The following is a 17,837-nucleotide window of genomic DNA, read 5'->3' as shown; positions in this document are numbered from 1 at the left end:
GATCACATGCCTTATGTGGGCGTATCCAACCTAGCTGGGAGTATGAAGGACTGATATTATCATACAACCGAATATTGCACACGTATCTAACGCAAGCATTCATCTCTAGCTCGAGGCATCTAGAATTTTCACTATTTGTGCCGTGTTGAACTACATTGCAGTAGTAAAGATGACTAGTGTTTGGACTAATTGTTGTTTAACATGGGTTGGAAATATTTTTCTAAATTTTTGAATTGCATGTAGGGAGGAGAGCGATTTCTGACAAGCTGTGACTGTTTGTTCTTCCCAGTTTAGGTGTTCATCCAAGATTATTCCAAGGTCTTTTACTGTTTTTTTGGTATGGTAGTTGGGTACCATTGAGGAGTATTTTAGGGACTGTTTCGCGAAAGTACCGGCTGATTAACTTTGGATGAGATATAAGTATGACCTGGGATTTCTTGGGGTTTAGTTTCAGACCTAGGTTCTGTGCCCATCGAGAAACAGAGCAAAGATCTGCGTCATACTCACTACTGCGTCAGCAATGTTTTTGGGGCTTGCACTTATGTACAGTTGGATGTCGTCAGCATATAGATGGTAGTAGCAGGAGTGAATCACTGAAGAAATATCATTAATGTACAGTGAGAAGAGTAGTGGACCAAGGACGGAGCCTTGGGGAACTTCAGAGTGCACGTTTTTCCATGATGACTTTTCCGACCCACAAATGACTTATTGACTTCTGTTTTTGAGGTAGCTGTCGAACCAGTGTAATGCGCTGTTTGAGAAATTCAGCTGTTTCATTTTAATTAGTAATATATCGAAGTCGACTGTGTCAAAAGCCTTGCTAAAGTCAAGCAGTTTTAGGATAGTAGCTTCACGTCTGTCCATAGCATGTTTAATGTCATCAGTTACTTTGATTAATGCAGTTGCTGTACTATGGTGCTTTCGAAAGCCTGACTGATATTCGTCATGGATGTTATGAGTTTTGAGGTAATCCGTCAGCTGTTCATGGACGATGTATTCTAGGGTTTTAGATATTGCAGGTAGTATGCTGATCGGCCTGCAGTCACCTGGCGACTTAGGGTTGTCAGTCTTGGGTATAGATTGAATTAAACTTTCCTGCGACTCAGTAGGATATGTACTACTGACAAGAGACAGGTTGAAGACGTCTGTGATAACTGGAATAATAGTGTTTACGACGTTCTTAATCATGCCAATGCTCACTCCAACATTTCCTACTGCCTCGGAAGAGATTCTCATAATTGCCTTGTGTACTGTGCCGGTAGTGACATGTTTTAGGAAAAACTTGTCTCTCTGCAGCAGGTTTTGATATGCCGCATACGACAGAGCGGGCATGTCTGATTTTGACATTCCTCACGCTTTGCTTGGTTTTGTTTCGGAGTTTCCTATAAGCTTCGTACGCCTCAGGAGTTGGGTTACGCTTGAAGGCCCTATGTGCAGCATCACGTTTATACATTAACTGGCGTGGTGAGCCACGGAGCGGGAGCTCTCTTTACCTTGACAGTGCGTTGAGGAGCATGTTTATCATACAGTGCAATAATTTTGCGACATAATTGCCGAATTTTTCCGTCTAAAGTCGGTGCATTGCTTATATCATGCCAAGGGATGTCTGAGCAATCCTTTTGAAGAGCGTCATGGTTAACATTTTTTTAAGTTTCTGTAGGTTACCAGATGAGATTTTTCTTTGGTAGTATGCATTGAGTAATTTAAGAGTATCACGTCATGAGCAGAGAGTCCCGGAGCGGATGTCTGATTAACTCAATAACATGTGGCTTCACTCTTGCTTATGACCAATGTGGGTCTACAAAAAATTGCTTGGTATGTTTCACCTTCGTGTACTGTTACTTTCATCTCTGCAGGGCACTTTTCATGTATTTTGTTGCTGACTCTAATTTTAAGATGTCTCGTGCTTTTGCCTATGGAGATAAAGTTTTCTTAGCGCATTTTATTGCTGACTGTAATTTAATATGTCTTGTGCTTTTACCTGTGGAGATAAAGTTATCTGACCGATAGCAACAATAATAATGTGTAGAGCTAAGAGACCCATGAATTTTAACAAACTTTGAATGTGTTGTACTTTCAGCTTATTCTTTCCACTGCAAAAATTCATTTTCACTTAAAATTTGCAGGTATTTGGAATTCGTGTTGATTTCATAAGCAATTTGAAAAATATATATGCAGTCTTATTTAGAACTACTTTAAATTGTGTATGATCTACACTTAAAGATCAATGCCTGTTCCCACAAACCATGAATATTTTGTTGGTGGTGACAGAAATTATTTTTAAGAGAAAAATTGTCATCACACATGTATCTTTGGTGAGAAGCTGCAGGCCCTTTAGTGCTAACAGGCAGCTCCTGTTGATGGTGTTTGCAAACATGCTGCTTCAGACTCTTTCCATAGTTGTACTTGTGCCCACACACTTTGCATTTAAAGGCACCCATTTGACTTAACCACCATTAATTGCTGGATTAACTGAAACATGTCCAGCAAATAATTGAGGATATGGGTGTAAGTACTATTCCGAAATGAAAAGATTGGTACAAGAGGAAAATTTGTGTCTGTCTTTCTGACAGTTTTAACACATATGATAGTAACCTCATCACTGTGCAAGATTTCTTGTGGCATAATTCACGCAATGAATATGCCCTCTGAAACATTTCTGATGTTATATAACACACCAGTGAAGTTATTAATTTTAGCTTCTTGAAATAGTTTGAGTCTTGATATAATTGCCGAAGTTGTCATCTAAGGCATGGCTAGTGCCCTAAACTTAAGAATGTCCTAATCTGACACTGTTGATAGATTCTTCGGATGTTTTCTATGTAAATACTGTTATTCTTGTGTGCTATGCATGCATGTTTTATAGATTGGAAAGTAAAATCAAAATTGCTGGAGGAGAAAACAAATAGGTATTCTCAACTCTTATAGATTTATTTTTGTCATTTACAGTAATGTAAGATTGTTCATTCACTGTCATCATAGTTGAAGCAGGATTTCTCATTTAGTGCACAATGTAACTATGTATTCTTATATGATGAGGTGAAATCTGTGTGTGTAACACTTTATTACTCATGGCATTTCATTTTGTACTAATGTATCTGCAATTGAATGATTGACTGTATATTGTCAGGTTCACTCAGTGAACTTCGAATTATTTTATACCAGATATGATGTATGTATCAACCTATAATTTCACTGTTCTGTTGGTACCATTTGTATGGAAGTAGTTCATAGCGTTCTAAATTGTACAATTTTTAAATGTTAATGTGGTTTACCTTCCAAATAAACAACTGAAATTGTGGCATGTAGTGTAGAACAGATTGTGTATTCAAATATAGTTTGATATGTCATTTGCACGACTAGTGAGAGAATCTAACAATCTATGATTAAGTCCATAGTTTTCAAAGTGAAAGGAATTCATGTGTAAACATTACACTTTTTTAATGATTAGCTGTTGACATTACTGCACCTTCGAAGATCTTTTTGAAACATCAGATATTGAGTCCCAGGACAGATGCAGCTTGTTCTTCACATTTGTTTTACTCTGTTGTGTTAATAACGTATAGACATTTAACCATTCAATAAAATAATAACATCAAAGAATTTGCATCTTCATTATTGCTTTGCCTCTCCTACACAATTAAATGCTATTCGCTGTGCTAAGGTGTCAGGAAAATCTGGTCATCCTAAATATGTTACATAATGTAAATGTACTGACGGTGAAAACAAATTGAACCTCTGATGCACACCTCACAGGTGGTTCACAATTTTATCCCCAGCACCTCCCTCCTAATCTCTCTCAATTTGACAGATAAACAACCCCTAGGCTGTGAGTAAGAATTCTTCACTCATTTCAATCAATAAAGCTCTTCCTGGAAGGTCTTGGAAAGAGCCACTGTTTTGTTTGGAAAGATATGCAAAGAAGTAATAGGTTATCAATGTTTGATGACTGGCTCAGTTGGCAAGAGAGCCACTCTGCAAAAGCTGGTGTAGTATTTGGGTTCAGATTCAGGCTGTTTCACAGATTTCATTTTTCATTAATGTTTCAAAAATAGTACACTTTATTACACTGTGAAAGATTTCATTTTTGTGGTGTATACATCACAAATGGTTCTCATTGGTATATCACTTCCTATGAAGCTAGGTTATTGTTCATGCTCAACAGTGGAAAAATTGATATGTGACATAAGCAAATAAAGGATTAACAGACACCATTTATCTCATTATCTTGCAGTTCCTTGGAATAAATTTCTAATCAGTTTATTAGTTTTCTTCAATGAAATCAAAGTCCTGCCACCATGTGGCACAGTACTGCTGCTTGCTTGAGTTGATTGATAACACCTATCATCATGCCAATGCATATGACACATTGAACAATTAGTCAGGATATTTTAATAACATGGGAGATTGACTTAGAGTGGAGTCAGCTCCCTTTCCTCTTGTCAGAGCATATTGATTGTACAAGAATGTTTCCTATGTTATGTGTTTTTACACATAATGCCTGGGGTTCTTGTTATGCATCCTTATGTCGAATAGCCAAGATGTTGTCTGCATAAGGATGCAATTGATGAAACTTGTGCTTCTTTGCAGAAAATTTTTGAAATAAAAATATTGGGTCTCACAGTACAGGTAATTGATAATATTTAAAGTCTTTTGGTGACCTGCAAAAATTTTCATGGGAAAATAGGAGAGCTACATTTTCAGTTGTGATCTACTGAAAAAGCTTAATACCAAGAATTACCTCAAGAGAGAAATGTAAGCTAACTCCCGAAAAATAAACTGTCAACAGTCACTAAATATATTGAATCCAGTGTTATAATGAGACCAATGAGTTCTTTTCATGGGAAGAAATTTGCATTACTGCGATTATTTTCAATATGTTTTGGCAAATGTATATTTCACAGAGAATTCAATTATATAATCTCTTTCACTGCCTCTAGAGTTTCTATGTCAACCTAATCTTACTATGATCTGAGGCACGTTGATGGATGTCTTTGTAGCATTTCATTGAGAAATTATGTTTCATTAAATGCAGGGTACATAACAGTTACACATGTAAGCTGCAGGTAAATATGTTATGAACTGAAATAAATAACTTTCTGAGATACAGTGTTATGCATTGTTATGTTTTCAGTGTGTGTTGTATCTGATGAGTAATATAAATCAGAAATGAAATCAGACATTTTAACTATAGAGTGAGGGTTTTAAAAATAATACAGATGGTATAATAACACTATTTAACAAAATGATAGCAGTACATAATAATTATGTATAAATATGCGCAAAATGAGGTTAAGTTTCACCCACCCCGACACATGGTTGGGGGATTCAGAAAAAATAACGTGGGAACGCCCAAAATGGCTAACTGGGCACTAAGCACGCAGTTAGCTGTCTTTATGCATCATAAAAGCATTCAGGATTACATAGAATTCATAAACAACAACATTGAGTTATTAGATAAACTCTTGTTAAAAAGGAAACAAATAATTCAAAATGTAACAGAATAATTTTGCTGAGCTGTAAATGTGAAACATATTTGGTCAACCCTAACCACTCTCTGAACACTCAAAAATCTACCATCAAAGAAAATGACAGAGGGTCTACTTTATCTGATGCATGGGTTTAGACGGGGAAGAAATCACATACACAACAATTTTTGTCAGGATGAGCACGCAGGCTGAGAATAGGTCTATGGTAGTAGATGACCCTGTAGCAGTGCTGTAGTGGGTAGCTACATTGTGTACTATAGAATGATATCTTCAGTATGTGTGAGATCCTCAATTTCTCAAACCGTCAGTCAGGTGTCACTTACCCCAATACTGTGCTGTATGCATAAAAATCTACTAGTAGTAAAAATATATGAGAGAACTGTGCAAAAACCTCTTAGAGGGTCTCACTATCATGGATCATGTGGTGGAAGACACTGTGATGTGAAATAGGCATGTACCATGACAGCAACTGCCTGAACTGAGGTGATTAAGGGTACAGTAAAGGCTGATATGTGGCATTGACAAATACAGCCAGTCCACCTTTTGCTCTCTCATTGGTAATGTAATGCTTTTATTCAGTGGAGGCTATAGTCTCCCATCACAGAAGTGTCAATAGGTTCAAAAGTGTTCCTTACAAAAACACACAATGGTTTATCCTGGGCTTCAGTCCCTATATGAGAAATCTGTAATCCATTACATGAGTGCAATTTTATCTACTTTGTTACTTCTACCCTGCTATTGTGACAGTGTGTAACTGATCAGTGGGGTAAGAGAAGCAGGACTTGCAGATTCAGAAGTTGAAGCATCGCTGTTGAGTGGGTTGGGTAGTATTTAGCTTTTGGGTAGGATGCCAATCACTAGAGTTTGACACTGAAGCATTTTCTTCCACAATCTTCTAGCTGTCATGGCCAATACTCTTATGTTCTCATGACAGGATCTCTTGTAGGTGCAGGATTTTGATCGTTTTTTGAGGGTGGGCTAGTGCATGTTTCTTTTGGTGTTGCAGGTAGTGGGGAGGAGGCATGGTAATATGACAATAAATAACCACTCGCACTCCCTTCACTTACTATGAATACTTTTATTCTCAGAGCATATATACAATGCATGTAACATAGAGTGTGTTGAACAGAGAACTCTTCTGATAAAGATACAGTTGTTCATGCTGTGGGCAATGACGTTATTCGTGGAGTAGAGCCAGTGATTCTACATCCCCACAGTGTCTTCACTGCTGTAGCAGAACAGTCCATAAATACTGTGGTTTGGTGGCCTACAATTACTTTCTCAGTTCATTGAATGTGATTCGTTAGATTGTTTTTACTTATTACATTTCCTTTACTGCTTGAAGAACAGGGTATTCACTTCTCCAATCTGAGAGGCATCTGAAGTAGTTAAGGTGCACCAGTGGGGTAGTTGTGCCTGATTTGTGTATGCCTTAATGATTTTTGATTTGATTTTGATTGATTCAGCAGCCATTTGATGTAATACATTTGATACATGTTGTATCTTTACATATAGGCATTGTCATGTTTTACATTGAAGTTGAGAATACATTACAATTTCACATATACATCTTCAAATTCATACTATTATAAAAAGTGATAATGATACATGTTAAAATCCCATAGGTTAATAATCATAATAGTCTACAATTATACAAGTTTATAATCATACATTATTTATTCATACTTTTGCTGTAGTCGAAATATCCCTTTATTGAATGAAAAGGGTATACTTATACAGCTTCAAATTAACAATATTATAAAAAGTTAATAATAACACATGTCAAAATCACCTAAGTTAGTAATCATGATAGTCTACAATTATACAAGTTTATTATCATACCTTATTTATTCATACTTTTGCTGTAATCAAAGTATTCCTGTATAGTATAGAATGGGTTTTCTGTCAGTATTGGTTTAATACCTTTTTTAAATTCATTTATGCTCTCTGCTTTTGTGATGACATTTGGTAGACAGTTATAGAGGCGCATTCCTATGTATGTAGTCCCCTTCTCATATTGGCTGGTCCGATGCTGAATTGCCCTTAGTTTCCAGCAATTCCGGGTTTCATATTGGTGTACCTGTTCGTTCGTTTGGTAGAGATTAATGTGTTTTTAGTGAGTATTAGAATTCTGTAGATGTAGACATTTACTAACATTAGGATATTTAGTTCTTTAAATTTTAGTTTGCAAGTGGCTCGCCACTTTTGTCTTGTCATTATGCGGATTGCCTTTTTTTGTATAATAAGGATCTTTTTCATATTTGATGCACTCCCCCAAAGCTCAATTCCATAGGACATAATGGAATAGAATTGTGCAAAGTAATATTTTATCAGTTTCCATATTAACAATTTCACTTAGCTTCCTAATTGCAAAACAAACCGAGTTAAGCTTATGACATACAGCATTGATGTGCTCTGACCAAGACAGTTTGTCATCTATGTAGAGACCTAAAAATTTCGCACTTGTTACTTGTTCAAGACTGTTGTCATTGATTTTTAATCCTATGCACAGTTAATTCATGAAGCGGGATGTGCAACAGGGACTACCATGGGCAAATGAACTACGTAAATTTTTCAAATTGGATATCGAATCAAGTAATTCTGAATCTGTCACTGAACTGTGTTATTTTTATGGACAACAGTTCAGGTCACAACAAGGAGCATAACAAAGCTCCAACTAGGTCCTTGAATAAAAGAGAAATGATTGAATTGTTGTTAAAAAATAATGTATAAGCTGAATCATGAATGAGAAAAACAAAATTATTTGATTTAATTAAACAACAAAATCCGGAAGACAAATTTTTTGAATTTAATAAAATAACTGAAGTTCGTGGATACACTGTCCTGCAACTTCCATTGTACAACTGTGACTTAAATCCAATTGAAATGGCGTGAGAAAAATTATTATTTCGCCAGAGGAAGAAATATGCTTGGAGATATTTCCATGACAAAGTTGCTGCAGATGCTGAAAGAAGGTATGAGGCAATTTTCTGAGTTTCCGTTTTTTATTCCAAACTAAATTTTGCAGTAACCGAGTAAAAGCATATACAAACACTTGTTGCAACTGTTACAGGGTTTTAAACGATAACTCAAGATGACAGGAGTGCATACTGCCTCCACGTAGAGAAAAGATGGGATTATTGAAGACCTAAGATGCTCTAGTTATTAATTTACAAAGTGGTGACAATGACGATGACAACGATAATGACAGTGACACTGTATATGATGGCCTTGAAAATATGATGTACGTAAATAGACAGTGAATAATTTCTTAAAAAATGCGTTGTGTGTGATTACAATCCTGACTATGATCATACACTATAAAATTTCTTTGTTAGAAATGTACTACATGGAAATAAAAGTGATAAACAGTTTTCCGAGATAAATACAGTCAGATATGATCCAAAGCAATAAATGCCTCCATCACTAGTTGTAGAAAATCATAATAATTTAAGAACCTCACAATAACATTAATTAACTCTTCACTAGTAGAACGTGATTCAGTCACGTAAAACTTTTGATGATTATGAAGCAACAATATTTGAATGTATTCTGTCACTAAAAGTCTATCTCGCGTACTATTCACCTGAGTCTATTAGAAATTGCTTAAAACACCTGTACAATAACTATCCTAAAACCTGCTACAATTTCCTTCGAAACAAGTATACCAATTATGGACTTCTATGTAAGAAACTTGACATATGAGGTTTGTTCACATATTAATTTTTATTTCATGGTAAGAACTTTGTTTTTTAATATACAGCACAATTATCCTCTTCAAAAGATTCCCCATTACGTACTATACACACACTCCAGCGCTTTTTCTATTTGGAACTGTTTCTTTCTTTAATCTCAACCATACTTGTAAAGCTGTAATCCCCTATGGCCCACTTTTTAATATTTATATCGCTTGTATGCCTTTGCTTTACTCACCAAAAGATATTTAACATTTAAAAGTTTGATACATTTTATTCCGTTCTTATAACAAAATTTAATACAGATTCTCTCACTCTATTTCTATACAAAATAAATTATCGTTGATACTACCAAAACACATGTAACCTTTTTCAGCAGACAACAGAGTAAATACCCAATACGCATAACATTGTAGAGATAATTTTCGGACATGTTTAGGAAGTCAGTGATAAAAAAGTAGTGCAAATACAACATGCAAAAATAAAAATTTCTCATTACTTTTTAAACACTCTTCCTGTTGCAAGAATTGTCAAGTTTCAATGCAGGCCTTCAAAGAAAATTTCTACCTGTTAGTAGAAATGCAAAGTAAGAACAAATATTAAATTTTACAGATTGATTCCACCATATGGGGTTCGTTTTATTAAAAGCAAGAACAGGCATTCAGTTATGTGTTTTTTGTAGAATAACTGACTTTGGTTCTTATGTTAAAATTATTTAGTCTATAATGTTGTGTTTCGGAAGAAGCTATCGTCTTTCGTATTCCTTACGGTCTTAAAGCATTTGTCTAAAAATAAACGCTGCCAGAACGCAACTGTACATGGCGTTGCCACAGATTTAAAGCGCACACTATGGCAGGGCCGGTACTACGTTCTGAAGCAGCCTGTAGAAGCGCCTTGTGATGTAGCTGGGTAGGCAGAGTTGGAACTCGCTCACTCGCTCTTCAGTTTACCAACAGACTATACTTCGTATTACCATTCTAAGTACAATTAGGTACAAGCAAACCATTTTGAGTTATAAATACTTCTACTTCATCAATAATACTTGTTATCGGAGACATGCCTGTAAACACTTAGATTAATACCTGAAACTTAAGGTATTTGCTGTTATATGTCACAGTAAAAGTGTAATAGCTTTCCCCATGTTATTGCAAAACTTGATACAATTGTTGTTGTGGTCTTCAGTCCAGAGACTGAATTGATGCAGCTCTCCATGCTACTCTATCCTGTGCAAGCTTATCCATCTCCCAATATCAACTGCAGCCTATATCATTTTGAATCAGCGTAGTGTATTCATCTCTTGGTCTCCCTCTACGATTTTTACCCTCCACGCTGCCCTCAAATGCTAAATTTGTGATCTCTTGATGCCTCAGAACATGTCCTACTAACCGGTCCCTTCTTTTTGTCAAGTTGTGCCACAAACTCCTCTTCTCCCCAGTTCTATTCAATACATCATTAGTTATGTGATTTACCCATCTAATCTTCAACATTCTTCTGTAGCACCACATTTCGAAAGCTTCTATTCCCTTCTTGTCTAAACTATTTATCATCCATGTTTCACTTCCATACATGGCTACACTCCATAGAAATACTTTTAGAAACGACTACCTGACACTTAAATCAATACTCAATGTTAACAAATTTCTCTTCTTCAGAAACTCTTTCCTTGACATTGCCAGTCTACATTTTATATCCTCTCTACTTCGACCATCATCAATCTAATACCCTCAGCATCTCCCGATTTAATTCGACTACATTCCATTATCATCGTTTTGCTTTTGTTGATATTCATCTTATATCTTCCTCTCAAGACACTGTCCATTCCGTTCAACTGCTCTTCCAAGTCCTTTGCTGTCTCTGACAGAATTACAATCTCATCGGCGAACCTCAAAGTTTTTATTTCTTCTCCATGGGTTTTAATACCTACTCCGAATTTTTCTTTTGTTTCCTTTACTGCTTGCTCAATATACAGTTTGAATAACATCAGGGAGAGGCTACAACCATGTCTCAGTCCCTTCCCAACCACTGCTTCCCTTCCATGCCCCTAAACTCTTATAACTGCCATTTGGTTTCTTCACAAATTGTAAATAGCCTTTCGCTCCCTTTATTTTACCCCTGCCATCTTCAGAATCTGAAAGAGAGTATTCCAGTCCACATTGTCAAAAGCTTTCTCTGAGTCTACAAATGCTAGAAACGTAGGTTTGCCTTTCCTTAATCTAGCTTCTAAGATACGTCGTAGGGTCAGTGTTGCCTCACGAGTTCCAATATTTCTACGGAATCCAAACTGATCTTCCCCGACGTCGGTTTCTACTAGCTTTTCCATTCGTCTGTAAAGGATTCACGTTAGTATTTTGCAGCCGTGACTTATTAAACTGATAGTTCGGTAATTTTCACATCAAACAACACCTGCTTTCTTTGGGATTGGAATTATTGTATTCTTCTTGAAGTCTGAGGGTATTTCACCTGTTTTATACATCTTGCTCACCAGATGGTACAGTTTTGTCAGGACTGGCTCTCCCAAGGCTGTCAGTAGTTCTAATGGAATGTTATCTACTCCCAGGGCCTTATTTCGACTCAGGTCTTTCAGTGCTCTGTCAAACTATTCATGCAGTACTGTATCTCCCATTTCATCTTCATTTACATCCTATTCCATTTCCAAAATATTGTCCTCAAGTAATCGCCCTTGTATAGACCCTCTATATACTCCTTCCACCTTTCATCCTTCCCTTCTTTGCTTAGAACTGGGTTGCCATCTGAGCTCTTGATATGCATACAAGTGGTTCTCTTTTCTCCAAAGGTCTCATTAATTTTCCAGTAGGCAGTATCTATCTTCCCCCTAGTGAGATAAGCCTCTACATCGTTACATTTGTCCTCTAGCCATCCCTGCTTAGCCATTTGGCACTTCCTGTCGATCTCATTTTTGAGACGTTTGCATTCCTTTTTGCCTGCTTCATTTACTGCATTTTTATATTTTCTCTTTTCATCAATTACATTCAATATATCTTCTGCTACTCAAGGATTTCTAGTAGGCCTCATATTTTTACCTACTTGATCCTCTGCTGCCTTCACTACTTCATCCCTCAAAGCTACCCATTCTTCTTCTACTGTCTCTGTTTATCCAGGTCCCATCTCCTTAAATTCCCACCTTTTTGCAGTTTCTTCAGTTTCAATCTACAGGTCATAACCAATAGATTGTGGTCAGAGTCCATATCTGCCCCTGGAAATGTCTTACAATTTAAAACCTGGTTCCTAAATCTCTGTCTTACCATTATATAATCTATCTGAAACCTGTCAGTATCTCCAGGCTTCTTCCATGTATACAATACATTCTTTTATGATTCTTGAACCAAGTGTTAGCTATGATTAAGTTGTGCTCTGTGCAAAATTCTACCAGGCGGCTTCCTCTTTCATTTCTTAGCCCGAATCCATATTCACCTACTATGTTTCCTCCTTTTCCTACTTCCGAATTCCAGTCACCCTTGACTATTAAATTTTGTTCTTCCTTCAGTATCTGAATAATTTCTTTTACTTCATCATACATTTCTTCAGTTTCTTCGTCATCTGCAGAGCTAGTTGGCATATAAACTTTTACTAATGTAGTAGGCGTGGGCTTCGTGTCTATCTTGGCCAGAATAATGCGTTAACTATGCTGTTTGCAGTAACTTACCCACATTCATATTTTTTTATTCATTATTAAACCTACTCCTTCATTACCCCTATTTGACTTTGTATTTATAACCGTGTATTCCCCTGACCAAAACTCTTGTTCCTCCTGCCACCAAACTTCACTAATTCCCACTATATCTAACTTTAACCTATCCATTTCCCTTTTTAAATTTTCTAACCTTCCTGCCCGATTAAGGGATCTGAAATTCCACCGTCCGATCTGTAGAACGCCAGTTTTCTTTCTCCTGATAGCAACGTCCTCTTCAGCAGCCCCGCCCGGAGATCCAAATGGGGGACTATTTTACCTCCGGAATATTTTACCCAAGAGGACGCCATTATCATTAACCATACAGTAAAGCAGCATGCCCTCAGGAAAAATTACAGCTGTAGTTCCCCCTTGCTTTCAACCGTTCACAGAACCAGCAGAGCAAGGCCGTTTTGGTTAGTGTTACAAGGCCAGATCAGTCAATCATCCAGACTGTTGACCCTGCAACTACTGAAAAGGATGTTGCCCCTCTTCAGGAACTACACGTTTGTCTGGCCTCTCAACAGATACCCCTCCATTGTGGTTGCACCTATGGTACGGCTATCTGTATCGCTGAAGCACACAAGCCTCCCCACCAATGACAAGGTCCATGGTTCATGGGGGCAATTACTCAGTCTTAAATAGTGTCCTATCCCCATCTGTTGCCTGGGTGTATGTGAAACGGATCTCGCCTTCTGGCATGGATGGATATGGTGTTATGGGCGCTCAACAATGTAGTTTTTAGCGCCCGTCCTTCTGGCAGGTTCACCTACTGGTAGTAGCAGTACTGGACGTTTCAGCTGCTGGGAAGTGAACAGTCTACAGAAATGGTACTAAAATTAACAGACACTTACCACCTTCGTATGCTATTGTTGGTCTATATTCCTCGACGACCTCTGGTTCTGCTTTTGTCACATCTAGTTGCCAGGCCCACATCTCTTGAAGCATGGGAAAAATGAGGCCAAAATTAGTTATGCAAGGCGATGTAATGGAAGCATGTAAGTGACTTGCAAAGAATATCATATTTTACAAGCAAAATGAATGGATAACATACAACATAGGCAAGAGAAAATATGAATTTATACATGTCATCATGTAGAGAGCAATTTGTAAAATGATAGATACTCTGCCTGCCCAGTCACAGGCCATTCACTATGTATATGTACAAAGACAAAGGCGACATGTACTACAGTAACGTTTGTAGCAGTGTGGTCAGTCCAGATAAATTCTGTGAAACTGTTTGCTTTACAGGGCATTGTGTAATGATTGCCAGACTTAAAGGACATGGATTTCAAAAACGTATTGCTGACACTGGTCCATGCTACTCAATCTGAAATTACTTAGAGGAGAGTCAATAGTTGACAGTAATGATGAGCTATAAATACAACATTTCATATAAAAAAAAGATAACAGTGTCATGATTTTACAAGACAGTGTGTTAAGCTCTATAGTACATTATAGTGATGTCTGTCATTCATCTGAGCTCAACATCTAAATCACAAGGAAGTGGAGTGACTCAGTTTTCCAGATTGACTAATGGTGGGTCAGGGGTGTCCACTGAGGTTTCAGCAGTGCAGTAGAAGGCTGAGTTTTATATTATAAGTTATCTGATGCAAATTGTCTATGATAAAAAGAAAAACTGCATAACAGGGACCAATTAAATGACGTAGTGGCGTTAATAAGGCACTGAACTCATATACAGGAGGATGGAGTCTTGTGGGTCTGGCTGTGATTTAAGTATTCCATGGTTTTCCTAAACCATTGTAGGAAAACGACGCGATGGTTCCTTCTTCAATCACATGTGTGACCAACTGTCATATCCTGGCGAAACATATACATCCTGTGTGTACATAATTGGAGCTATTTTTTGTAGTTTTCGTGATAATAAATCCTGTATCGATATGACATGACTAGACGAGTGACTAAACAAATTAAATAAGCCTTGGCAGCTACGGAAAGCACAGTATCTACCAAGGTCGGGGACTAATTAACAACATATGCAACTGCATGTAGCCTTCACCCATTCCTGTCACTAAATGCTGTGTGTACTTGTGTGGCAGACCCCTGTTATCTAAGCATTTCTCCACGAAAGCTACACAGCATGGATGGAAGTAATGAGGGAATGTGAATCTTATGACGTTACAGTGACTAGGTGGAGCGAGTGCCAATGTGAAATTACTGGTAATGTGCGACCCTAAAACTTCGAAAAACTACAGGCAGTTTCTTTCGATCAAAGTACAGATAACTCATCAACTTGGTTGCAGAATATCCAAATTGTGGACTATTTCTGCACTGTATAGCAATATTTGAAGAAATAAAAAAAAGAAGTCTGAATACTTCTGCTGCATGCAAAAAGAAAAATTGCATGTACAACAAACATTTTTGATGGTTAATAGATTAAGATAAGATCTGTGAGGATGGAGATTGTAATGCCTAAGAATTTAGATGTGGCAGTTAGTGTCATGTAATTGGTGAAGAAAATCAGTTAATAGAAGCGTGTGAAGACATCCAATCGATGGCTTGAGTGTCATGCACACCAAAACAATTCCATGCATTCATCTATTGTTAGAGTATACAGGACCAAATTTGTTTGAATAGTTCGAAGTTTTAGCTGTTCAGGATGGGAGTGTAGCATCTTACTGACTGCTAGATGATAGATCTTTTTTCTTCCTTGAAGTTGTGAGTAGTATATTTGTGGGATTTCTGGCTCAAAGAACATTTTCACGTAAAATTTCCAGGTTTCAAATCAAGAATCTAATTTCGCAATATTCCCCAAACAAACTATACATAAATATTATGAAAACAAAACGTCCAACAAAGTTGAGTAATTAAAAAACATGGAAGGAAATTTTAATTTAATTCAAAGAAAAATACTCAATAACGTGAATTAGACGATCTTTATTTGTTTTTAACCAGAATAAATAAATTGTAATCCTACAATTTTATCTAATTTATCATCATTTGTAAAGATTTTAGTATATCGATCTGGAAGAGTAATTTTATATTTATCATCTAAAGGTAATAAAATTTTATCACAAAATTTAGCTGGCAAATTTCTGCTTTTGAAATGATATATGGTTAATGCTTTTTAAGTTCTGATAATTCAGAAAACACTTCTGAACGACCATTACTATAATTGTTAAGTTCAGGTAATAGATATTCAATTCTACCATTCCTGTTCATTTTTCTTCACATAAAAAGTTTAGGGAATCAACAATTAAATCATTTTCCAAACTTTTGGAAAAAAATTAATTTTTGAAAAGCTAAAATTTTCAGTTTTTATCTCCTTTGGTTTTCTGAAAATATTTGAAAAGGAAATGAAATTACAAAGTTAAAAGTTCTTTATTTTTTATTCATTTCTGTAATTAGAACTTTCCAATTAGCATTCAATGTTGTGAATCATACACTAAATTCTTCCTCATCTAGAAAATTGAAACTTCATACATGTTTTTGATTAATTTCTTGATGCTTTTCTACTAAAGCGTTTGTAAATAATATTCATTACCATTATTATTAATATTTTTCTTATTATCATTATTGTTAATATATTTCTCGAATGAATCTATGATAAATTCAATGTTGTTAATTTAGATTAGAATATTTTTTTCAATTTTTCGTTTTACAGGTTTTATGAAGATCACTTAAAGATTTTTTACTCAAATCGTTGTCTTTATTAAATATACCTTGAATTGTGTGATAAATTCAATTAAAAGTTTTTTCTCAACATTGACTTTTTTATTTTTATTAAAACGTTTTCAGTTCAAATGTAGCTATGAGAGTTTTTGGTTTGTATTTATAAAGAATAAACTTTTTAGATTTGAAAAATTTTAAATGAGATAAACAGAATTTGTTTTCTTTAATAGAGGCAAACGAGATTTTTTCGTTCCTATTTTTAAATAATAAAATTTATTTCATTTTAAAATTTTTGATAAAAAAATGAAAATGTGTAGTTTTTAAAATGTAGATCAATAAGTTTTTTTGGTTGGCAAAACTGCAAAATTAGATTCTTGGTTTGCAACCTGAAAATTTTACTCAAAAATATTCTTTGAGCCAGAAACCCCACCAATATACTATTGTTGTGAAAAACTGCTTTTCTAATATGATATCAATAAATTGTATTCTCTCGAAAATAATTAAAGACAGATCTTTAGGTGTAACATTAAAGAAGAATCACTATTAAATCACTCCACGTTTCGATGTTTGTGTCTTTGATGTGACATATTTTGAAGAAAGTCCTTACTTCTATGTTTTCCTTACAAAAGCACCTTCTGTGGAGTTTGTTAAAAAAACAGCATTTTTTCTCCTTCCTTATTCGAGTTGTGAAACACTCTATGGCGATGACACCATGCTAGATGCTATGTTTACTGCAGTGACTAGCACCTGCGGCGTTTCTTCAAAGGAATGTTAGTCAGAGTCATGCCTCTGAAGTGTGCAGCTGATGGGTGATACTGTCCAGGAACTCATCCGAGTTGTCTGCTGCCAAGACCTAACCACACCTGCTGATCTGCAGCTCATCTTAATGTGCTTATGTAGTATTTCTATATCGAAACAATACTTAGTCTGCATCTGGCTGTCATTAGGTAGCGTTATGTTAAAAAAATGTTTTTATCAAATGAATTGCTTTAGAATTTCAGTGGGACACCAGCCCCCCCACTCCTTCGCACACACACACACATTCAGTACTTCTGCCATGAACTCAGCAGAAAAGTGGTGCATGAGAATGTAAAAATTTCGATTATTGTATCACACTTGGTGTAAGGCACAACTGACCATCAAATTAAATATCTTCCACCTCTGTGTCGAGCTATCCAAGTCTGATATGTCTGCCAAAAAGATGTCAGCAACGCAAAAAATGTATTGTGTGATGTCAATCGTATTTTCACACACATATACGTCAATAATGGTACCCAAGACATTTCACTGAACGCTCAAATTATGTACATCACTTATGTTTTTGTGCCTAGT

At 36.1% G+C, this 17,837-nt stretch overlaps 1 protein-coding gene across 1 annotated transcript in view; it reads right to left on the bottom strand.

Moving 5' to 3' along the window:
- Positions 1-17,837, bottom strand: part of LOC126292255 (brachyurin-like) — a 273,321-nt gene that overhangs the window by 149,627 nt on the left and 105,857 nt on the right. Inside the window, exon 4 of the mRNA XM_049986153.1 lies at positions 13,727-13,810. Coding sequence (XP_049842110.1) covers positions 13,727-13,810 — 84 coding nt within the window. The remainder of the gene's footprint in view (positions 1-13,726; positions 13,811-17,837) is intronic.

This window comes from Schistocerca gregaria, chromosome 9, assembly GCF_023897955.1.
Source record: "Schistocerca gregaria isolate iqSchGreg1 chromosome 9, iqSchGreg1.2, whole genome shotgun sequence".
Taxonomy (NCBI): Eukaryota; Metazoa; Arthropoda; class Insecta; order Orthoptera; family Acrididae; genus Schistocerca; species Schistocerca gregaria.
The sequence above is the reverse complement of the archived record's forward strand: the minus strand, read 5'-3'. Positions and strand labels throughout refer to the sequence as shown.